This window comes from Anopheles nili, chromosome 2 (assembly GCF_943737925.1).
Source record: "Anopheles nili chromosome 2, idAnoNiliSN_F5_01, whole genome shotgun sequence".
Taxonomy (NCBI): domain Eukaryota; kingdom Metazoa; phylum Arthropoda; class Insecta; order Diptera; family Culicidae; genus Anopheles; species Anopheles nili.
Genome location: NC_071291.1, coordinates 28,874,534 through 28,900,621, shown reverse-complemented (window position 1 = coordinate 28,900,621; position 26,088 = coordinate 28,874,534). Strand labels below are relative to the sequence as shown.

At 37.5% G+C, this 26,088-nt stretch overlaps 1 protein-coding gene across 1 annotated transcript in view; it reads left to right on the top strand.

Moving 5' to 3' along the window:
• Positions 1–26,088, top strand: part of LOC128720888 (protein similar) — a 103,798-nt gene that overhangs the window by 28,830 nt on the left and 48,880 nt on the right. The window contains exon 6 of the mRNA XM_053814590.1: positions 2,158–2,299. Within this exon, the coding sequence (XP_053670565.1) occupies positions 2,158–2,299 (142 nt within the window). The remainder of the gene's footprint in view (positions 1–2,157; positions 2,300–26,088) is intronic.

Here is a 26,088-nt window from a genome sequence, read left to right as displayed (position 1 = left end):
CTTGTTCTGATGCTTGGCGTAGCGTATAATCCAAATAAAACTTGTATAAATACCTAGCATTACTTTCGGCTTCAAAATATTGCATATGTATTTACCAAAACAAAGTTTCTTATTAAAACAATAACAATGGACAAATCAACCTGTTTGAAAAGTATAAGTGCATCTGAACCGTTCCACAATTCTTTTGGCTTGCGCAGGACCGAATGCCTGTTCAGTAAATTGCCGCTCGAAAGTGAAAAAGCTTTTGATGGAGACGCCCAGTACCTGACTACTTAAATGAAACACTAAACACTAATACATAAAGCGTACTACCTTACGATTGTGCATCGATTTTTATAGAGCCACGATAAAATTCACAATTAATGTTAGCCATTATTGCTTCACTCAGCGCACACGCCCCAGTGTAAATTGTACTTTGTTGTACATGAGCCTGGCCCCTGTGATTGTGTGTGCATCGCTCAGCAGTCGTAACCGGTGCAGTATTGTTGTGCTATAGGTAAATGTCCTGTTATGTCGGGCTCGCTGGCTGCTTGCGGCGTAATAATATCCCGTTTGTTGTGTTTATACGATCCGACGAGGTAAGAAAATGTTCGCTTCGCCCTTACCTGTCCCAGAGCTCTTCTCAGGGTCAATTTTATTTTATTATGCTCTTACACAATGACCGTGCTCCACCCGTTTCCCTAACTCGCTTCGTGAAGATGGGAATTTATTAGATGCTCTTAAAAGCTCAATCGATTCGGGAAATTACTCGTTTGATATCCATTAGCTTTTTTTGGTTGAATGTTGGTATTTCGATCGTACAAAAACACCCTTTTGTCCTTGAGCGTAGCTGATCGGCAATTGCATTGCAGATGAAATGGTTAATGTTTGATCTTTTTTTAATCACAAAATTTTGTTTTCATAAAAATTTACAAAAGAAATGTTTGGGTCTTATTCATATAATACGTGTTTTGGTTTTTTTTTATTTATGCACAAATTTTTCAATCGTCATGCATATTTTGATTTCTAAACTTTATTTTGAATTCTACGATTATTTTTATTGTTAAATTAAATTATTTTTTTATTCTACTGAATATCTTATTATTTATTGAATCGAATAAGTATATTTTATAAATAAATATAACATATAACTGCAATTTTTAATTAGGACGTAAATGATGAGTTGAAACAACTGAATCACGAAGTCGGTTGAGTAAAAGGCTGCCATGTTTTATTTCATTTCATTGCTTGAGCATGTTTTGGATTTGATGTGGGTTTTTTTCTCTTCATTTTACGGGTTCTGTGTTAATTACATCTCCATTTCTTTCGCGAACAGTAACCACACAAAGAGTTTCGATCTGAAATTTCACTTCATCTCGCCCCGAGCGTCAAATTAAAAACTCTCTCCAACTTCAACCCCCTTGTGGCTGTACGAGAAAACAACGGAACGGACATTTTGTGCTGCATTCCGGATGGTTCTAATCCCAAGCATAAACCCGGTGGAAACGCTTCACAGCACTTGCCAACGGAAACAAACATGCAGTTAACAACGGAAAGCAGTGGCAAATTAACTAAATGGAAAAGTTTTTCTTTGATTCTCATGCGGCTCCTACTGTTTCTTTCGGAACCGATAGTGTCGGCGCACTTGGGATGTGTAATTTTGGAAATGAGAAAATTTTCGATTTTTCCGCCTTTTTTAGGGATTCTCTTTGAAGCACACGGATGAAAAGTTTTCATCAATTCATTTAGCACCCAGAGGCTATTGTCTTAACGGATCTTTTGAGTTTGAAGTACGATTAGATCATGCTTCGCAGAAGCAATCGTGCTTGTAATTGCATTGCATTGGCTTTTGCGTTCGATTGGGTTGAACATTGATTGGTCAGATACACAAATATTTCATGTTTTAACGTATCTGGCTGTTTACTCTTGCAGGTTTCATGTTAAAGGTCGTAAATTGCGGGGTTAAAGTTCAATAATAAATTTACGTATAGTACGTTTATAACTTACACAAATACAATTGAAAAAGAGAAACATACAATTTTACACTATCTGCAACATGTTGATATCGTTTTGCAGCTTATTTACGTTGTTACAATACATTTGCGATACATTTTTTTCTTAAATAAATAAGACATAGAACCATTCATTTATATTAAAATTTCTGCTATCTTTTTACAGTAATCAGCAAGGGACAGAGTGAAACATCCCGTTACCGTTTTCTGGCTAAAACAGGTGGATATGCATGGGTCGTCACGCAAGCTACTGTCGTCTACGATAAACAAAAACCACATAGCGTCGTATGCGTTAACTACGTTCTAAGGTAGGAGAATTCATAAATAGTATTATTTTTTATGGCAACTGCATCGATGGATAATATAAAACATAAAGGAACCATTATATATTCACACGCTTGCCATCATATTATGCTATGTGATGGGATTTTTTTATTATTTTTTATTTGTTTAATATATAAACAAATTGAGCATTATTTGAATATGAACTTTTAATGCATTTCAAATTTGTATCAACATATATTTAATAAATAAGGACTTTCAAGACATACATTTATGACAAACAGATAACCAAAAGACCTAGTATGGTTTTTAATTTAGCTGTCAACTCTGTCAATATTTCAAATTTTTTTTGTTATTATGTAGCTTCATTTATACTAAGAGTGCTTCGACAACCAAAACAGAACCTGGGTTATATATTTTATTACAAGGACTATAAACAGTAACATACGAAATCATTGACGTATTGCAATAATGCCGTTCTTGTGCAGTGTGATGAATAAATCCCTATTGTCACATAATCCCCCACAATGCAATATATTTTGCTTCTGCTCTCAAAAGTCCTTTCAAACTACATTGGCCTGTGCCATAGGCGAACGAACTAAATTTCAATTATGTTTGTGCATTCACCGACAATCATCGGTAAGCCAGGCATTTGCTATGCCATGTCAGGGAAAAATGCAATGAGTGTTGCAGTTGCAGCCCACCTTCCATGGCTGGTTCTCCTTCAGATACACAACTCCCGCCGCATTGTCCATGCGTTGCTGGAGGTGTTTATCAGCTTCTTTTCGTTCATTTTCGCTATCTACATTTGCTCCCAAAAGCAAAAGCAACTCGGCATTTGGCACCACCATCGGGGTTTCAATTTCATCGGACGATTTCGTTCGGTGAGGATTTGGAGGGAATCCGTGTCGGAGACAAAGAATCACAGCCAACACCAAGCGAGCATAATTTCCGCCAGTACGTCGTCCGATGGTTGGCATGTGCCTTTGTGCGAGATCTGGCAGCATTGGAAGTGTTTGTGTGTGTACCCATTTTTATCTTACCAAAAACTGACACGAAATGGAGAGATCGCGGACGCACTACGGTGTCAAAAGGTGCACATTGTGCTCGAACGTTTGGCTCGCACAACAGGTCCTGCTAGCATCTCGGCCGGAACATGCTCGAATGGTTCGAACCGAGACCGAACAAAGATGACGTGCTTTCGTAAATAGCTCTTTGTTTGTTGAATCTGACCCATGTCCTGCAGGCAGCGCAGGTTCCACTGTATTCGCTTCCGTTTTGCAGCGCTTCATGCGGTTTCTGTCGCTCCTGGAGCATGATCAACTCGTTACTTTCTTATCAGCAGCAGTGACTAGCTGCTAAGTCCAGCATCTAAGCTTAGTAGTTCAACCACCAGAACACCGCCACACTGCAGATGGCCGGTTCGCCTTGTGTTGGACTGTTTATATTTACTGCAAATCTCAACCATCGCTATCACTCTGATATTTTGTCCTTTTCGCACAAAAAGGAAAAAGGTGGTTTAGCTGGTGATTTATCAGTCCCCGTACACCTATCCAAAATAGATCCTTTTTAATGCGTCGTTTGTCTTGCGAAATTTGTTATCTCGTCCTGTTGCATCGACAACTATAGCTTATGTCTTGACAATGTGGTCTTTGACCTACTGTTCGAATGTAAAAAAGGATTTAATATTTCCTTACTTTACTCTATTTACAAACCCTGCATGTGTGGGGGCATTTGTAAGCATCGATGATACATCACGTATATTATACATCGTTGGGGCACTCATAAGCGTCACAAGCTATTATAAGTTATTAACCATTTATTTTCAGCTTACGTCAAGGTAGGTACAAGCCACTTTATATTTGATTATACAACCATCTGGTGCGAATGCCACTAGAAGAGGTTGCTGTTTTCCTTATTTTTTAGCTGTAAGCAACAACATTCTTCTGGTGGTAATTAAACTGTCGTAAATTATGTCTTGATTGAGTCCGATTTGTGTTTCGCCATGCGCGACGTGTGTGCTCATTGTTTGTGAGCGTGAGCACGTGCTGAGATGCATGCCTGTTGTTTTTTTAGTGCTTGACGCGATGGATACCTACGTCTCGATCACGGTCACAGTACGTTTTCGATGCAGTTGCCGTTATAAATTATTCTCTGTCGTGGAAATTCAAAAAAGTGCTCATCATCCTATATTCACGAAGGTACGGCTCAGAAAAGATCCAAACTGTTTCTTATTGACTTCTGTTCTGAAATTTTTTTCATGGTATTACTGTGCATGATGGCAAACGGTGAGAAAAAGAGAATTTAAAATACTGTTTCTTTTTATTTTCGTGGGTGAATCGGTGTGTTTTTGCCTTGACTTTAAACACATTGACGTTATGAGGGATGAGTAGCATCTTCAGTATGTTTCAGTTTAACTTTGCTGGCAGAGTATCGTTTATTATAATATGTCAAACCGGACGATGGCTTGTGTGTTTGTGCTGAGAGACAAAGATACATGATACATGATTTTGTTTGTTTCCTAAAGAAATGTCAACATTTTTTATGATGAATGGGGTTATAGTAAGAATTTGGCTTAAAATTGTATAATTTTTCAGCACTTCGTCAAATGACTAATTTTAAGCTTTTTGGACCGTACTAAATCTTATTTGAAACAAAGTTTCATTTATTCATTTATATTACTATTTTAATGAGCAACGGGGGGCTATGAAATAATGAAACTCATTATTTGCTCTGAATCAATGTTTTCATGGAGGTGTTTATTATATGCTGTTTTTTCTACGAAGTTTAGTTCCTGTTTTCATACAATAAGCTGTAGTATAACGTACGGCAAGGATTCCAATCAAGGCGAAGCTCGAGAAGATAGGCATAACAATCATCTCGAAGCAATCGTTGGAAAAGTGCTCCTTGGAACGAAAAATAAATAGTGATTGATTAACCTTTGAGAACACACTTGAAGTTACCACAATCTACGTTTGATTGTGACAATCACTATTACAAATCCGCTGATTGAACTTGCCTCTGTTAGGTGCCATCGATTAGAAGACGATGCCACGGCATAGAAAGATCACGTTTCTTCATGGCGCCTGCTTATCAACACCATGTGTAGCTCGATAAGGAGGTCGAGAGTCTTTGCTAGTGTTTGTATAACAAACAGTGTAACTTCCGTAATTTTTTTTCTTGAGAAACTTCACGTTATTATGTTTCTTTTTTCTAAACTGTAAGTAAGGTACCTTCAAAGATATAGAAAACAAAGAAGAAATAATACCAGCAAAAATAGAACCAAATATATGAATCATTAGATAGAAAACAACTCGTAACCATCATCTGATGCACGACCACAGACAAAATTCAAAAAGTGTTAGGAAATACCGGGTCGATCGTTGCAGAATCACGAGAACTCGAATTCTTTCTCTAGGATGACGCCGATTTGTCAACGGTGAAACACCAAAGTAACATCGCCTTGCGTTCGTGAACATGAGCGCGGAGAGGTTGTGTTATTTATTTGTCACGCCGGGACGTATTCGTTTATTGGCAGTACGAAGTGTGTTTGATACATTTCTCCCATATCATTCACATTTTCGACGCACTTCGCAAAAAGTTGATCAAGTTTCTATTTCTGTACCAAAATCTTAAAAGGGTTTTCTTTTGTTTTCATTTTGTGCTCCGTCTTGTCCGTAGCATCTGTGGGTACGTTAAAGTGACTCGTTATGTGTTTTAATCTAACCATTCAATCGGCACTAATCGCTGATGATTTTTTTTATTTGTTCTTGGCCTATGGTTTTCTCTCACTCGAGGACTTTTAGGCAAACATCCCTCACTCTGTTAGAACAACTCCATACGGTAGGGCATACACTCTCGTGAGACACTATTACAACCAATTGACGCAAGTGAATCAGAACTTTCATTCAACGTATTCCAATACTCTCTTCTTCCATTTCAATACTCTCTTCTGACTATAACTATCACCTAATAATACTTTCAATGATTCGATTTTAGCGAAAGAGGATCCAAAACGATACGGTAGCTCCGTATTTCTCGTAAACTAGTAGTGGTAAAACTCATCTTGATAGATCATAGAAGAAGCATGTGCATAGAAGTTATCTTTTTTATTGATTCTCGTAAGTACCTAAAGATCACATGACCAATAATATAAAGGTATATTTTAATAGTCCATGTGAAATGTGTTACATCCAGAGTTGTCGAGAATGTTAAAATAATTTATGATTCAGCTGAACCGTGCGTTAACAACTGCTGTTATATTGTACGGTCCAACGCTTCTTTAACACGGTAATCTTCTTTTCTTTTCTTCTTCTTCCATATTAGCGATCGCCTGATCGCTCGATGTGTATAGTGATATATTTAGAGCGTTCTCATATTATGAAACAAAAGACAAAGGCTACGTTCATGAACGGGGCGACACTGTGGCAATCTCTGCCACCGGTCAACTTCTCGCAGGCCCCGTAATCACGTGTAAAAGGACCATGTGTTGTGCGAGAACCGGATTGCGTTGGTTTTGACTATTTGCGGCATGGGAGGGTGCAATGTAGTAAAAACAAATCAGGCCTCTTAAATGAGTGTATTTGTGCGCGCGTGTGGTAATCTTGTTGGGCGATAGACGTTTGGGAAAATGCGTGGTATGGAGCGGCTAAGATGGTTACGTGTTTTGTTTGTTTCTATCTACGCCAAACGACGATGATAGTGTCTTTTGTTTTTGTTGACAGGCGATACAAAAAGGCGCCGCTTTGAGAATGATGTCTATTAGCTTCTCGATCGAGAATGGTGAGAGCAGTACTATCACATGTTGCGTATGCTATTTTTATACTTCATTAATATTTTCAAGCGTTTTCGCTCCCATGCCGAGTTGAAAAAAATGTGTATGAAAGATGAAGTAACTATGCTATTTATTTTTCAATAAAAATTGTTTAGCTGTTTCTTAAGTGTATTTTCTTTGCATATGTTATTGAAATATTCGCTCTATATTTTATATAAATTAATTACTACTCACGTGTTTCGATCTTATTATTTTATATTTTTTAAATACATCGATTTATCAATTTCACTAAACATCATCTTCCAATTTTTTTTTATAAAGAAAATGCCAAAATGATTGTTGTATTGAAACCGACTTAGATATTGCGATTCTTGCGTCATAAGATATCTGTTATAATGGATATCTAATAATGTGTAGAAATATCTTTCTATCATTAACGATTCATTTTCATCATTTTACCATATTCATGCCGACGGAGATTTGATATCGGCTCTATCTTTTTTCGCTTACTTTGAACAGGATAATGAATGCTACAAATTGCTCGTTTACTGTGGCTTCCCATCAAGTGTAATGGTATCTCTGCATAGAATCTCACGAAAAACGTGTCTATCGAATGCTCATAATATCGTATGGATCCCTAAGATAGAAAAACAAAAAAGGGCCATATCTATACTTCGTATGTCAAACACGTTCAGTTACCCGTTAGAGTGAGGACAGCTTCTTTTAATATAACGAAGCTTCGATCCCTGTGTCACTCATGTCTCGAACAGATGGCCGGAAATAAATCCGGAAGTGGGCACTGGGCAAAGCTGCTTGCCGGCCTAAGCAAGTTACCAAATCAAAATGTGATAGAATATTACGAACGCGCAAAAAATGACAAAACTGTCAGAAACATGCTCAATTTTTTGGCAAAAAATCTAATAGTGACAATCAAAACACGAAACGAATTCAACAATGTCATGCTTTTTCTTTGTTTGACAATGTTGATTTCATGCGCATCCTGATCCAAAGCATCCTGATGGAAACTTGGTAGCCTGGTGATCATTTATTTAAGAATATGGTACCTGTTTTGCAAAGGATTCGTGCTCGGAATATTTACTGCAACTAATTATACAGTTTTCCGCTTAAACAAACCCCAAATTGTCTTATATAGCTTATAAAAATCATAAAAACTGGTAATGTTAGAAGGTTATTATGGAAGCGATATAACAGAAACAATTGAGTGTAAAATACTTATAATGCCTTGTGCTACAGAATTCAAATTATACCAGTTAACTAGCTATGTTCATCAGCATTCTGGTATCTAGTAATGGCATGATGCCGTGGGTGTTGGATAAATAGCAGGCTAAAACGCCACGCGCTGTAGTTTAACTCGAGCTGGTATGCAAATAATGTCGAAAGGGTTCACAGCAGCGATCTGTTTTATTTCCATGCCCTGTAATTAAGAAAAGTCCACCCTGTAATGAATCGTTTTTGGTGTTACTTTCTTCTCTCTTTCTCTCTCTCTCTCTCTCTCTCTCTCTCTCACACACACACACATTTTCTTTGGGTTTAACATTTTCTATTTCATTTTCGATTCCCCTAATTTAGTATATATATGTGTGTAACTATTACTGTTTAGCTTTCCAATTCTCTCCCTCTCTATTCCTTTTTTCTATATTTCGTTATAACGCCATTGTACATTGCTACTAGGAAACAATTAAGCTCACATGCTCTATTTGGCCAGCACCATTCTTGTTGACTATTAGCTATCGGATGTATAGTGCTGGCACACGGCAGGGGAAAAGGTCAAGACGTCCCCTTTCGATTGTGATGAAGAAAATAATTGTCAATTCGTCTGCCGTCGGTAGGTCGCTGAAGTTCGATATTATCGTCAATAAATAATGGGTGCTCCTGTTGTAAACAATTGACTCCACAAGTCCGGCACCTAACACGCAACTGTGCGTGTTGAGGTGATCAAAAGCGAGTGTCTTATTATTTCAGTCTTGCGTGTAGTTCTTCCCATTAAGTTCTTTGAATGATGTTGCCTTGATCTGGATATGTGGATTTTTTATGTTGAAAAATGTGTTTTGTTGGAAAATAAAAGTGCATATGAAGCAATTCCAACGGGTCAGTGGTAATATTGTTTTGCAGATTTTAAACTTGCATTCTTACAGTGGACGAGAGAAGAATCCAAAAATTTAATCAACACCAGCTGTACCACTTGAACCTGACCCATTCTCAATTATAGTCTATAAAATTACTTACCGCAATCAACCAAGCGATCCAGATGTGAAAGCAAGAAGAATAAGCGAGACTGACGAGTGAATTGAATTTCCAAGGATTTTATAATAGAGCATTTAAACATTAAGTGTTTGTGTGTATAATTTAAAATAATGGAGAATTCTTAAGATAGATACTTTTTAATTTTTTAATTTTCCCATAAACCGTTTTGAACATTTGGTTAATCTTATTGTTTGTTTGAAATGTTTATTTTTAGAAAGTAATGTATCAGCCGCATCTTTCATAATAAATTTTTAATGGCTGATTCCGATCCGGCATTATCAATATTGTTTTGAATAGATTGCTTCTGTGATTAAACTACTCGATTCACACTATCACGAATTTGATGGTAGTAGAATTGTTTATGTGTTGCTTTACACAAACATCACTTTTACGTCATTTGTTGAGAGATTTTGAATTGTATTACGAACTGGATTAAAGCAACGTGAGAACTAAGCATCATATTTCAACCGATTATAGGTTTTTATTTAACTACTGACCTCTAACCGAGTCAGCCCGGGATAAGGCTATCTGCGGCTGTTGGGAGGAAATGCCTTTCAGCTCATAAAAAATCATTCAAATCATTCAACAATTACATTAACTACTAACATGTTCGTTTTTTTTTAATTATTTCTGAATAAATTATATTATTAATCGCAGCGTGTTATTTTTATTTTGACCCTGCCCACCATCATATTAATTTTGAACTTTGTAATTTTATCCAGCAATACATATAATCCAAATAGCTAAAAATATTATCTGATTCGGTGGTCTTCACAATGGATATTATGTGAATATTTCTTTCGCTCAGCATTTTTTAAAGTGAAGAGCCCAAAATTTATACCACTGATAAAATGTTCTCAATGTTCGTTTTGGCGATGGAAAAAGCACCCTTCCACGAAGCGTTTCATCTGACAATATCCTGTTGCAGGTTTAACCGTGGTACGGCATTTGACGCAATTCACCCGTATCAAATTAACTGCTGGGACAAGGAAAGAAGGCCTTGCTTCACAAGGACGGATTGAGCACTGTAGGATACTGCGGATTAGACTAGTCTACTTTCCCTCCTCTAACCTAAATACGGCTAAGCATAAAAAGGAAACCGGAATCTCCTTGCTGTGTTGAAAGATAAACCAGCAGAGAAGAAGTCGGAACAGCTTCGAAAATCCTAAGTTAGGTTGTCAGTGAATCGTATTTCTTGAATGCCTTTACTTTTACATTATATGCTTTACCATGATCGTTTTTCTTTAGTCGATTTGGTCAAAGTTCATTGAGTTTCAAAAATGTCTCAACATAACGGAACTTTTAGCATAAGAGTTTTGCTAAAAAATCAGAAATAATGTTTTTATTTCATTCTCGTTATTTATTCATTATCGTTTTGGAAACGATTTTCTTTACAGATTGATCGGTATGAAGCTATTTGTCCCTGTAGAAATCTTCTTTTACAAAGCCTCTGCGTGTATTTAATAATATACGCCAACCAGATATAGCTTCCGAAGCAAAACTTTAGGAAAACGATTCAACTCTTTGTTTGAGCCGAAAATTTTTGTTTATGACTTCAGATATTTATTTATTTTTTAGAATGCTATTAGAAACTTCTTTAGAAATGTTTGTTCTATCCAACCCGGCTAAAACTAAACGTTTTAAATTCAAAATTTCATTCGTCGTTCGATACTATTTGCAGAAATTTATTGAAATATAAATATTACAAAAATAAGTTAAAACAAACAATCATTTATATTATCATTTATATTAACCCTTTATCATTTATACTCGATTAAAAACTGCTAATCTTCTGAATCGAAGTGGATAAGCTTTTTTTGTTAGTTAGTGGGACTTCAGAGGTCAAGTTGGTCATTCGGGTTTTTATTTCATGCGTGAAAAGTGTGATTCGATGACGCAGAGCTCTATTTTACTAATTAATATTATTTCGACTGTAACTGCCTATCAGCTTTTTTATTGACATCCTACTGAAATTGCTTAAAAAGCAATAGATTTCGCAATCACGGAGGGCTGTGTCACCTTACTTCTTGCTTTTACGTTAAACGAAGCTTCTAATTTAGGATTTTTTCTTGGAACGAAGGCTCGTTCCAAAGGCCAAAGTGATTAAATGCTAGAAAAAGCATGGTCCGAGATCAGAACTGCCATGGCTTAATTAAATTTGGTGGCCGATCCAGGGGACACAAGCATCCTGGCGGTCGCACTGCGAGAGTGAAGAATTACGTAATCGCTTCGATCCGAAGCTCAATTTCCTTTCCATCCCGGATATTTTTTTTGCATATTGCTCTACATGGATTGCCTTAGAGATTCGTTTCGTATAGGGGTCGTAAAATAGGTGAAAGCTGTGCACAAGTAATCAGTAAACTCGGATCAACACTGATATTTATGCTAAATACTGTAGCATATGGCTGAAAGGTTTGTTTGTTTAATTTTTAAATCGATTTTTATTAATCTGAAAAAGCTAAACATATAGCATTGTAATTTTGAAGTCGGAGCAGAACAGAAATAAAGAATTACCAAATTTTAATTTTATTTCAATCAATCAATAATTTTTCTACAAAAATGAACAAATATTCTATCAACTGTATTTCAATACTAGGAGAAGTACAATATTGTTGTTGAGTATTGATTACAAATTATGATCAGCCATTTTCGTTCAGGTTATCATTATCTCACAAATAAAGTGTTTTGGAATGTTTCCTTTTTTTATTTTGTTCTGTGGAAGGGTGTCAGAAGGATTTATTTTTTTTTTGTTCAAAGATTTTACATTTCCCCGAAGAATAATAGGAATAAAATTTCCAATTTCTGTCGGTCTAGAACATTACTGTTCCCCCTATCGAATTTAAATTTTTTCTGTGATTTTCCTGTCGTTAGAAAATTGACGTAGAAAAAAGCTGCTTTCGTTGCGTTGGGCCATGAATGAGAACATAGTAATAAATGCCAGCGCGCTGACTCTTAAGCGGATAAAAGCGAATGGCGAATCGTCGTAAAGCTTGTCGCTTTCACTTTCTTATCCAATTTCGTTGCCATTTTCTAGTCAGGCCCACCGGTCGTGTACATTCTTGCGATTCTTCCATACCTCGTCGGCCACCATTATCATTCTCTAGTTTCGAAGCTTTTCAAAATGAAAACCGACCCTCGACACACCCTCAGGTATGGTGATAACACTAGGAGTTGTCAGAATTGAAGCTGGGGCGCGGACGGTAGGAACGCTGAATGGCGGCAAATTACAAATCAAATTAACATAACTTTTACAACAGCTGCAGTACGGATAAGAACTAACCTTCCAGAGGCGCTGGCGGAACTCGGATATGTGAGTGTGTGCCGGGGAAACTTTCGCTTTCCGGATGCTCCATTTCGAGGGTTTGTAATTTTGGTGGGAATACGGATGTGGCTCGTGGCGGTTGCTGTTATACCTCTAAAGTGTTGGAATTGTGTTGGCATCAACGTCTTCTTACTGGTTTTCTACAGTTGATTTCTTTCTACGAAACATGAACACAGGATCTTCATGGTATTCGAAGTAACAACATAAATGTACTCATAACATTTTAAGTTTTTATTTTATTTTTGCTACCTTTCTATAAGCGTAAAAACTGGAAGTTCTGCTGTTGCTTTTCGTAAAGCTTTTTAAAAACTTCATGCAACAACTCCATTTGCTGTTCGCTGTAAAGCACAGTTTTAGTTGAAAGCTCTAGCAGTCAGAGTACTTAATAAACTTACATAGTTGGTCACATAGGCACAAGACACAATTTGCTAAGCATGTTTCCATCCAGATGGGAGTTCCTGGTATATTTGTAGCGACGGTAAATGGCATAACGTACGAAATTTCCAGATGGGCTGTACCCTGGTCAACTGAAACAGATGGGCTCGTATTCATTGATTTTTTCACATGAAGTCTCAAGCAAATATAAATTATTTGCGATTTTTGACGAAATTCTTTTACATCAGCAGTTTATACTGAATTATACTGAAAGTTGTGGTTTTCTACGTTAGGATATTAGTGTATCTCACAACAACTATATGTGATACACTATAAAGCTGTGAATTAAACTCATGATCGCAGTTCGCTGTTTGTATTTACTCTACATGATTATATATGCGTATGTAATATTGAACTGAATTGTGGCTTACTGATTTGATTGCGTAAATTTTAACTGCACATTTTTTTGGGTAGTTTAAAATTGCGCCTCAAAATATAGGATCGGTTCGCATATAGTCATTTTTTTATTTGAATTTTTAGCTATTATATCTATCTTTCGTATTTATTACACCTAATTACAAGTTAAAATGTGTTACAATAATTTCTGAAACAACTTTTCAACACGTAATTCTTTACCGTACATTTGTCATCCCGTCTCATAAATTGGGTACAAAAATTAGTTTCTCGCACGCAATGGAATAGTAGCGCTTAAATGGGGTCTTACATATCCTAAGAAGCCGATCCTTTGCTAGAATATTTTATCCCACAGTCTGTAGAATAGGATCACATTTTTATTCTCCTTTTAATCAAGAAATGCATTGTTGAAAGGCAACCTCGAATCCTTCCGCTATTTATATAAAAGGGAGCGACCCTGGCTTCCCTGGGTTTATCGGTCGTTCGTAGTTCGGGCTCACGATTTCCGTTTTTCTTGACTTGCCGGAACAAACTCATTATTTAGCCACAAAATTGAGCAAGAATTTCTAATTTGTGTACCACTCCTCCTGTGACGTTGGCTCCTCCTTTTAGCCTTTCGGGAGTTGTTTCGTAAGGTTAAGGCCTAAATATTACGAGTTACGAACGAAGCAGGCATGGAAGTAGAATATAGAAGCAGGGACAAAGCGGAGGGACAACTATGCTGGTGTTCATTCTCTATCGTTCCCAGATGGTGTTGGACGATGGAAATGAAAATAAACAAACGCTTCAATTATTTTTTTTATTCAAACGCGCAATGCGTTCGAAAAGGAAAAGGGATTGTTTTCATCACCTACGTTAAATTGTCGATCTTTAATCACATTAGTCCCTTGCGTTCGTTTCCTTATGCTACCCTGGTTTCTTACTTCACTTGATGTCCTGTTTGTAGAATAAAACCATTCTAGAATAAAACGTGCACGAAACTGTCCGGATCATGCCCGGAAATTCTACCGAAACCGGAAATCAGGCTTTATTTCTTATCGCTGTAAAGATCCAAGTTGAATGTTATTATGACGATAGAGGTACGTCAAGGGTGCCAGTAAGCTTCTGTGCGAGGGTAAAATCCGAAAAATCGTTACTTAACTAAGCGATACAGGAGCACACAAAACGCAGCTTTTCATTCCACAGAGTTTATTGCTTCAATAAAAGAATCAGATTAGGGTACCAATTCTTTTGGTGTCTGACCGTGACAACGACACCGATAAAGGCACAAATAGCCACACAAGTCCGCGACCGCTGATAGCTATGATAAAATTATTGCAGCTTCAATCCGGCTGCTTTAAACCAAATAGAAGCGGCGAGCTTCATGTCAAAGTGCTTCAAAATCTGTAGCAATGTAATAAAAAAGTTCAGATAAAACAAAAAGCATAAAATGTTCGGTATTCCATTTTTTTGTTAAGACAAAACTTATATACATGCCTAACGTGGGTAATATAATAGAACAGCAGAAAATATATATTTACTTTCGATGAAAACTGGAATGAAGAAGTGCTGCTGGTAGTGTTCATGATGTTCTATCTTTTCCAATCTGTTTGTTGTTGAAAAAACGTGCTCGCGATGTTTTTTGTGTGTTGGTTCAAGACAAGGCTTAAGAAATCCTGTATAAATTTAACCCATCTGCCTCGCAAGCACCACATTGCTAATTATAGTTTAGTGTATGGCAAAACCCTTAATTCTCCAGTTTCAGTTGCACTTTGTTTTCCCCTGTGTGAATTCTCTCACATATATACACAGTTGACAAAGCCCAGCTGAGTGTTCGTATGTGTGCAAATTTTCGAAAAGCTTTCACTTATTTCCTTTTCACTCTTGGTTTCGACTATGACCTATGGAAACAGAAAAAAGCGAAAGTTAGGCATTGCACAAATACTAAGAAAGCCCCAGCAACTGTGTGCTGTTGACGGAATACGGCCACAAGGCTGTTTAAAAGCGAAAACAACCATCCCAAATGAAAGTAAAAACTGACGCACGCGCCAATACGTCGTCGGAAGCTATTTAACTGTGTATGTTAGGTTTCCTTGTGTAGAGACGTTGGGAAAACTTTCATTATTAGATGGTGGTGTTTGTACATCTGGCACAAGAAGTACAGCTGCATAAGAGTTAGCAATCTTGGCACCTGGCAATCTTGCACCGGGTGGAATACGAATTGTATTTCAAACAGTATTTACATTGATTTCAAATCGTGTTTGTGACTTTTGGTGTTGTATGACTAGCACAATGTATAATAATAAATGTGTTATTCATGTGATGGAGACGCATGGTCTTTCGTGTAAATTTTTCTATAGCTAAATCTCTTGTCAAAAACGGGGTGAAGCAACGGCGATAGAGGCCGTAAATTATTGATTACCACTCAGCTGATTTCTGTTCCATGGTCTTTGTAGTAGTGCAGGAATCTACCATACCAACACATGCGTGTGGCGGAGCATTTGTTGTGATATAGTCCCAGTGTTAGCTCGGATTGGTGTGCTGCGGGATATTATGCTCAAATCCGGCGAAGCAAAATAAACACAAGCCTTAACGAACAAATGGAGCCCGGACGGCGACATGACGGGCTCAGCAGAGGTGTAGGATATGGTGGTGCAGCAGTCTGGTGAAGCTAACGGCGTGGATATTTCACTCTCCTGGTGCATTCCTTCTTGTCGTCGCACCCAGAAGTTAGCCTTCGGCTGTGAAAATTGTATGTAAGAATTTTCCCTTCGAAAAAGGAAATGAGTAGGTGGTTCGAAGTGTGAAACGGAGGAGAGCAAAGTGAAGGTTTTTTTTCTTTTAGATGGCCTCAGGATCTGAGTGTTACTGCTGCCCGAGACGTGCAGTTTCGGTAGTCGTCTTTTGTCGGCAGATGTGCTATAGGAGACCAAATATTACATCGCTGTTCTCGTTTTTTGTTGTTGTTTGAAGTGCAGTGAACAATTGTTGCTGAATATGTTGAAATTTAAGCATTCTTAAGCTGCACTTGTAATCAAACTATTAATTCTAGTTTACAAATTTATATCAAATTCTTCGACCTGTGGTGCGTACACTACGAGCGATCGATTCTTTAGTTTTCCAGAAAGTTCGAACTCTTTTGCCAGCTCGATCGAATGGCGTTAATGGTTAGCGACGGTGTGTTACATAACGAACCATTTGTGAATGTTTTGCTTCAGTTTATCTTTCATACTGAAATGACTTTCGTACCTCTTAGACAAATACGAACTGTTCCCGTGTATCTTTTGATCTAAAAAGTCCCATACACCCCTAAAAACAGGATCATTATTTTTCCCACACAGGGTGACGTAAACGAATGATTAATTTCACTTATATAGCTATATATTATAGAACAAATAGTTTTGCTGTGAAACAATTTCGGGTAAATACTTGAGCATTGTTTTAGCAACCAAAAATTACAAGTTATGACGCAGCTGTCGGAATGTTCATTTGAACAAAAATTCAAAAATTGTCCTAATACTAGGGAACAGCTCGTGGTACTTTCGCGGTGTTCTCTAGCGTGGCATTATTGGTTTTAACTTTCCTGTTGTCCTGCGTCTGGGTAATAACATGTAGTCTTAATTGCAAACATTCTTTCGCAAGCTTTGCCAATCTCACCAACACAGCACGCTCATTATCGTATATTAATTATGCCTGAAAGATGTGAAGCAGAGAAACGATATGAGATGATTCTTGCTGATGGCATGATGGGACAGAAAGCATGTTAAGGAAAGGTACTTATTACGTTATCATTACCTTGGATACTTTTAATTGATACTAGATAAAAGCGTGTTCTATAAAAACGTGTTAGTTTTCTTCGTAGAAAATAATGAAACCTAAAACGATCGTTGCTAATATTTTTAGAAACTTCGTTTTTTGTTTACTTAATTGAATGTATTTAAATGCTTGTAAGGTATACGAAGCAAAACTTATAAACGTAAATATTATATAATTTTAAGTTTTGTGCATCTGAGAACGTATCATGACAGAGTATTATACTTGTATTTTATTATTACCTTAAATAATTATTAAATGGTGTTTTATAGAAAGGACTACGATTCAGACGATACATGTTTGAATATTTTTGATGTTTGTTCAGACCTTTAAATCAAAAGTTAGAAAAGGTAATGCATTTTCGCCCATAACACAGTTTTCCACTTTCTTTAATGTTGCGCCAATTAGCGTCTATTCTTGGGACAGGCTGTTTGAAGCCTGCCTGTTTTGATTTTAATACTTCCTGAACAAATTTCGTGATTCGGAGGAGTTTTTACTCGCTTTTTTCGGTACAAGTGGATAACAAACATAAATTAATTACAAAAGTTTTACTCTTGGGTAAAACTGCCAATAAAGGTCAATAATGAATTTAATGATAGAAGGCGTTAGCAATGGTTTACTCAAGGTGAGATAGGTGTGAAGAAATGTCGCTATATTTCTCAATACTACCTGTTTATCGTAATATGCAGTGGTAAAATTGGTTCAAAATTGTGGTAAATGACGTGGTCAGTAAGGATAAGCAAGTTAAGAAGAGATTTTCGATTGTGTCAGTCTTAACGGTATCGGAAAACTTGTTAAAATTGCCAATATCCTGTATCTCCTCTCGGTACAACCGACACAGGGATACATTTTTCAAAGCCCCATTTATATACAAAATTAAACTTTTAATTGGACATTATTCATAGGCGACTGATATTTTTGAGTAGTGCAAGGTTCAAGTTTTGACACAGTTTTTGTTGGCAGAGCAAGATAACAAGCCTGAAGCGAGATATTTTTTCATTTGCTTTTTTTGTGCCTTTCTTGATGGTATTTGGAGAGGTTATGTCGGAAGCTCGTTCTTCAAGTGCTTATTTACACTGACTTTTGTGTGGTGGAATTAGTGACGTTATGTTCAAACGAAACCTTGATGGAAAAGCTCTAAGTGGCTTTAATTAAATTTCCAATTACGAACAATATCTCCGCTGCTGCGTATCATTGTTGTTTAAGCCCCACCAGGCGTCTCCATCACCGAAAGGTATCAATCAAGAATGATTTATTTTATGTTTTGATGGCTAGTTTCATTGACTATGTGCTAGTCAATTAAAATTAGCTTTGTTTGTTTTTATTTGAAGAAAATAATGGTTACAACTATGAATAACACAACCCTGTTTTGGCTGGTGAACTGCATAATTTTTGTTTTAATTTTCTCAAACAATGCTTAGCAAAGAGCCATTTATATTATTCTAACCAAATTATGTGTATATAATATACGACCGAAAGGCAAAAAAATGAAATTGCGGTGCCTAATGTTGCTTCATCATAAATTGAGAAATATAATAACAAACCAGAAGTGAATGCTGGCAAACATAAAGTACCTTACATCCATTTTTCCATACCTCGTTTCTTCTGTTAGACGCTTTTGGCCACCGTTACGTTACCTGATTGGAGTCGAAATAAAAACAAAGACAGCGCACACTTGTAAAAGCAAGATACTCAAATCAAATGTCTACACACGCAAAATGTCTGAGCATGCGGCCTTGTGGAGACCTTGAACTACGATTCCAAGGCAACTTGCGTTCATCGCGAACAGCTCACCAATACCAGCTCAGACGAGCCCACTTCGTTCGGATCGAATGTTATATCCAAAAGGAACGAAAGGCCCTTCCGGGCTTCTAGTCGAAAAAATGCACACTCGCTCTGGCGGCTGAACCGAGCGCGTACACAACGGGAGTATGATAAAACTTTCCGTTTCATTGTGGATCGAGAATGACTGAGAGAAATTGTAAAGCTATGTACCAGGAGAGTGTTAGCAAGTTCAAAAACACAGTGGCACACTACCACAGTGACGCATTCGTCTACTTCCGATCGCCCTCGCGGTTGTTCTTCCGTTGTTATTTCCAAAGTTGTCTTTGGTCTTCGAGAAAACTGAGTATTAGGGAAAGAGCCGAAAAAGAGAGGGAGCGATTTTCTACCCATACATGCTTACATACAAAAGGAAGCATTCTAACGGGTTGTTTAGAGACAAAGAAATTTCCAGCAGCGGATGTTGGCAGGATTCGTAATGCGCCAGTTGAGGCTTTATGTACACAGACGTATCTTGGAAGAACGTCGTGCGATGTGAAAAAGAAGAGAAGAAAGAAAAAAGAATTCAAAGCAGCTTTTTAGCTCACTTCCTTCAACTTCTAAGTGGTGCTTAAGCTTTTTTTATTTACGTCCGTTGAGACCAGCCTTCTGGAGTGTGACAATTGTGTCGCTTAGAAAGATTGTTTCGGGATTTTCTAGAAGAATGGCGTAGTCCAAGTGGTGTGCTCTCAACAATTGAAAGTTAGTTCCCGCCAACAAGGGCATGGCTACGTTGATCACTGTATATCCACAAACAAGCTAGACATTTTGAGTTTTTTTTTCTTTCTTTGTCACAGCAGTTTGTCCACAGCAGAAGCAAAAGCTACGATTATTGAATACCGAGGAAGCTTGAGACAAAAAAAATGCCACACATAGCTTGGTGCCTGATTTTTTCGACGTCCGAGCCGATCATAAAATGGCACAATTTCCGAACCCCAACTTCACGGTTTCGTCCGTACCGCTGCCCATGTCGGGAAGCCTGTTAGATGTCGAGAAAACTGTTAGAAACTGCTGCGTGCAATAACTGTGCAAAGTTTTCTGCTGGGATAATCATAATTTATCGCGTACCGGATCCGCGAAAGCAGGGTCTGGTGTTGCAGGCTGCTTTTCAAATTACTCTTATTTATATAGCTGCGTGTAGCAATCGATCAGAAAGAAAGGCGGTCGTCACATTCGTACCATCACCCGCATTTGCAGCCACGTCGAAAACGTTGTCAAAAAAATGTGTTCCTGGTTTATTTGCAACATTTTCGGGCAAGTGGTCCCTCTCTGTGTGGTTGGAATTTTGCGCTACGTGTGGCAAACTTTGCCGTCGCGGACTTTTGGATTGTGGATATGGTCGCCTTCTTTCAGACTGGACTGTTCGCTCCCGGTTCGGTCTGCCATGAAGATAGCTTCGGATAACAATATTATTGCTTGGCTTCGTGCCTATGGAGCTCGCACGAGCGCGCCACGTATATTGAAGTTGCGAAAGTTTTATCTTGATGAGATTTTACCAGCTAACAATCTTCTGTTTTCTTTTTTGTTGTTTCCTCAATAATAGTCAAATATCTCCGTGTACGATTGTGGTTCTGTTTGGTAGGGTAACTCGTCCACAAATCTAATTATGTGAACGAGTCTGGAGGCTCTCCCTGGTGTAGCGACGAACAAGGGTCTTTGCTTTGCCAAAATACCACCCGGGTGGCGGAAGAAATAGGAATGGTATGCGTTTGTCTGCATCGTTCTAACGCCGCTCAGCCGGTGGACGTTAAGGTGGCGTTTATTTGTGCGTAAAATCCCCGGCCCGAAAACACACCCGACCAAAGCCAGACACTATCGATTAGGTTGGGTTTGAACCCAAACAATGAAACCTACATAATTGGTGACCCTTTGCACGAGTGTGTATGCGTATGTGGGTAGGTGTGGGTGAGTTTGAGTGCACAAAGAAGGCATCGGGCAGGCTTCTCGCAGACACTCGCTTTACTTCCGGACCCACAAAATCCTCGGCGTCATGAAAAATCCTACTTCTTTTCGCTCTATGTCAGACAAGCTGCAACACAAAGGCTCTTTGTTGGTGATGATGAGGTGACTTGTATTTACCACCAAACGCCCTCTCTGAACTTTTTTTTTTCCAAAGTCTACCTGAAGGCTTCTCTGTCCACCAGGAAGGACGCCATGCTGTGTTACTAATGCTAGTTTAGCCGGTGAATGTTATGGTAGAAGCGAAATTAAACTCACATTAAGTTGGAGCCAGATTAGTTCACCTGATTGTTGGCTTTCTGTTTGTTGTTTCGGACGTGGAGACCGCCCACGTGCGCTATTGGTAGCGCAAATCCATGGATTCGTTCGTTGATCTGTTGAAGTTCGAGATATTGGCAGAAAGGATCACAATCCCTTGGAGCGATGATTAGTCCGATATTATTGGGGCGCCTGAATGGAAATGTCGATTGTTTATCAGTTGATTTTGGGCGTATACCGTTACTGTGCAATTAATTCTAGCGATAGGATAGAAATGTAATTTGCGTGAAATATATCCTTTATATGTTGAGTATATTTAGCATGAGCACTAATTTAGTATGTAATCAACATAGGTGTAAAATGTGCAAATGAATTGAGGTTGCCAGTAATGAAAATTCTTTCTCAGTTTAAATCTTAATTTTGTAGCGTTTTATATGTCTTTGGGAAATGTGAATACTTAGCTCAATATGACTAAAAAAAGTTTCAGGTACATACATGTAATGAAAACTTGCTAAAGATAGATTGTCGAAAACAATTTGGTTTCATTTTTCATTTTCTTAAATTTTCACGCATTTATATTTGGCAAAAATGTGTGTCTTTCAAGATTGAAAGAATCACTTTGATCGAGTGCCATAGGAATGAAACATCCTTTTTGATTCGCAATTCCATCGATGCGTGTGTTTGGCTATGTGTTGTTTGTCTGACATTTCTCGGAAACAGGCAGCTGTCAAATTGATAAATGTAGTGGGGTGTGAATTGAAATCCCTACGTTCTTACTGATATGACTTCTCGTAGATACGGATGTTTGAGATACGATGAAGGTGAGATGTGATTTTGAATATTAAACAAAATATTTTAGGTTATTCTGAAACGCAAACACGTTCTCATGCGCAGGGGTAAGATAAAACTGTGCGACCAAAGTATCGGTATTGGGATGTAATTTATTTTACTTCCGAACGATTACTTGTTTCATTTATTTGTTAGCAATATTTGCATCGAAGGTCAGTATATCAGCTTTTTTCTCTGTGATAAGCTTGTAATAGCAAAACATCGCACCTGAACGATTCAAATTTCTTTGTCGTTTTCCTTCACCTGGTGAGAAAAAGATGTGCGATTCAGAAAAGGGAGCGACATTTCATGTCGTGCGCATGGTAGCTTGAAGCCAGCTACCTTTCGATCGATGCTGAGGAAAAATGAAAGCCAAATAAATACAATAAAAGCTATCTACCTGCACCGAACCGCAAGTCCACTTTGTATTCCAGCTATCCCGGTATGTGTCCCATTGAAGATGGGAACGATGCTTCAGATGATATCCTTCGATGCCACCACGCGAACAGAGCGTAAAAGTGAAAGTAAACGAGTGGGAATTTATTTTCATCCCATTCCGTGTGCCCATTTTCTTTTTCATTTTTGTCACATTGCAATCATGGCAGCTGTGTACAGAATGAAATACAGAACAGAAATTTGGTGAAAATAACGTTCAAAAGAAGAACTAAAATTTTTCATATGTATTTCTTTATCTTTTCATGTGGTTCTATTTTTGTACAAAGATCTATAAAATTCACCAATCCAATCCATAGGCTCGAAATTTGTTAGAATGTTAATATGCTTTAAGTTATGTCACGTATAATTTCATTGCATTTTTTTGCAAATGAAAAAACACACTTAAATATAACGTATCCCAACGATGCCTTCGAAATGCTTCTTCTCAGAATCTTACGACGGTCCCTTCTATGCTATTGTAAGTTTGAATTTGACGGAGCGTAGATTTGCCAAGCTTTTCCCAACACCCGTCAATAGTCAAAAAACGAGGAAGATCATTGAGACGAATCAGCAGTTCGTAAGGTATGGAATAATAGCAAAGAGAAGCCACAGTAATAAGTTATGCGGAAAATGTTCCGCTCCATCGTACATCTTTCGGAATGTGTTTTTTCTTAATCGCGCAAATGGGGCTCGTATTAAAGTAGGAATTCCATTCTGGGCGCTTGTTAACACGTGACTGGGTTGATAGAAAGTGATATCAATTCAAACTCCTATGGCGTGCTTTTATTTTCTGTAAGATATGTATCCCAGAGCGATTTGTTGTAAGAGAAACCGACAAATTGGTGTTTTATCGTCTTATTCGTTGCCAGTACCATCCGATATACAATTTTTTGCTTTTGTCATCGAGCACTATCACGCACACCTTATGTACTTCGTAAATCGATAGCCGAATTCTTAACCTTAATCTCTAGAAGAACGCGACACGCGTGAATGCTTATAATCGATTATGAATGCTTGGTTAAATGATTACCGTGTAATCGAGTGTACGCGCTCTGGATGGTACTGAAACGCGTAGAGCAGATTTGATAGAAAAAATTATTTCAATTATCTATGAGTTAGCAAAGTTTTTGTATCTTCATCACGCATAGATAAAACATATCAATATGGAAGGACAAGGATTTCTGTATTTGTAACAGAATGCTTATGATACTTCCTGTTTATATATGAGTTTTATCAAAATTACAATATTATTTTCAACCGTATTGTCTTCAATTCTATTTTTCAGAATGGGTTCTTTGATGATTAGTTTGTTATAAATCAAATTTGTAATATTTGATATCTAGTATAAATAAATGTGTATAAAATATCCTTACTTAATAAACTAAAATGCATAGCATCATAAAACTTACGTAAAATGTACAAAAATGCAAATCAAATAAATATCGTATCATTAAAATTGATCTGTCATATTGATGGACACTTCGCTTTACTAACAGGAATGGAGCTATATTCTTTTCGTGACTACGCACTTCCACAGATATCGTCAAGGTGTCTTCTATGACAGCTGTCAATTATCAGGAGTCTCATCTCGTTCACGGCTCTTACATGATTTCCATGCTTTTTATTTTTTCGAAATATTTTATTTACTTCTAACAAAAATATTTCATCCTTTGTATAGCTATAATTTTTGGTTTTTGTATTTATAAAACTGTTGTCTCAATATACAAAGTTCCTTTATTTTTACATACAGTAACGTTTACTTTTGATATTTTGATCATACATATTGTATATATACTTTATAATAATTTTAGATTTTCGTTTCCTCGGTGTGAATGTATACTTTACTTTTTTATTGTTCATTGTTGTTCGACATAACGCTGGATTGTTCGATAGTTTTTTCTTTGCACAATAGTAGTCACTTTGCACTTTGTTATGTTTGTCCTGCAACATATCGTATATGATGCGGAACCATGTAAAAAACGAGTATGCGTTTGTCAGTTTTTCCATTTTCATCTGCCCCAATCAGATATCCATTTCAATTTGATACAATTGAATTCACCTCCGCCCATTCCACCAGATCCAAAAAAAGTGACAGTGTATCGGCAGAGAAAGAGTGGTTTATCGCTGTATGATTTGATTTGTTTTCTTCTATAAGTTTCTTTTCGCTTTCATTCTAGAAGTAAATGCCAAGAAAAATCAATGACAAAGTTTTCGTACGCATTGAATCTATGATAAAAAAACTGATTAAATTGGTCTAACTCAGAGTTGGAAGCTTACAGGTTTTTGTGTGCTATGTCCAACGAAACTTAAAATGGATGTAATAGATTTTGTTCAAAGTTTTGCTCCAATAGAGTCTGCTCCTTTTTTCGCTTTGCCATGTTTAATTTCTTTCTTAGGAAGATTTACAGGGCCTATGAACAAAAGATCGTTAAAAATAATTCTTCAATCGATTCGGATTCAGATTTACGAAACATCCTGCTGGTTTTCAGCATTTGTTCCTGATTATGCAACTAATAAATGAAATGTGCCAGCAACCATAAATAATTCGGTTTTCCATCACAGAACTGTGTAGAGATCCAAAATGTGAGGAACGTGAACTACAGCTGCTATTTTCTCTGTCAGAAGAAACGACTCGCTGGTTCACATGTTATCCTTAAGTACCCGGACACTAAGCGAATCTTTTCTTTTCCAGAAATTGATTGTCGTCTTGTCCGTCCGTTTTGGCGCTATAAAGATGTTAACGAACGTACCAAGCGCGTTATGAATTCGCAACATCGAACTCTTAGACGACCTTACACGCATATAAAACCGACAAATGATATAAAGACGAACGTTATCTTTCCCGGGTGTTTCCGTGTCGCTCGCTTGATAGCCAACGCTCCGAAAAGGACGAAGATCTGCGACGATTAGATGCCGTTGTGCATGAATAACGGCACATGACGCTCGGGTGTGTACCGAAACGTTTGGGTTTCCGCTGTGTATGTTTTGCTTGAATATACCTGTGATGGCGATGAATACGGAATCTGGCGAGAGAAGGCAGGCAGGGGTGTACCGTGTTTTCAGATGCCAGCTAGTAACAAGTGATCTTTATCAAAAAAGCATAAATGTTATTTTCCAAAAAGGGTATTTCACGATTCCGGCCTAACACAAGCGCAAGGGGAACGCTAACGCTCGATAACCTAGAAGATATGCATCGGTAGTTTCAGATGATTGTTACTACTGAGTTATGTTTTCATGGATCTCATCCTATACCAAAACCATTACATATTCTTGAGTGCTTGAATCGCTTTGTATCTACTTAGCGGGCGGTGTACACGTCTTACGAGCTAAAAGTCGTGGAATAATGTAATTCTAATTTATCGTGGGGGTGTATTTTGAAATGGTTTATGATAGCAATCAGAATCGTAAACCCAGCTGAAATTTACGCAGCATCTCAGGTTCGGTTTCATTAAATTTTAGGGAGATAACTTAGAGCTTTCCGATTATTCAATTGAGATTTAGTATGCTCACCAACTCAACTTCAATGGGTAAAAGATAGCATGAAACCAGGCACGTTGAACATCCTATTATCT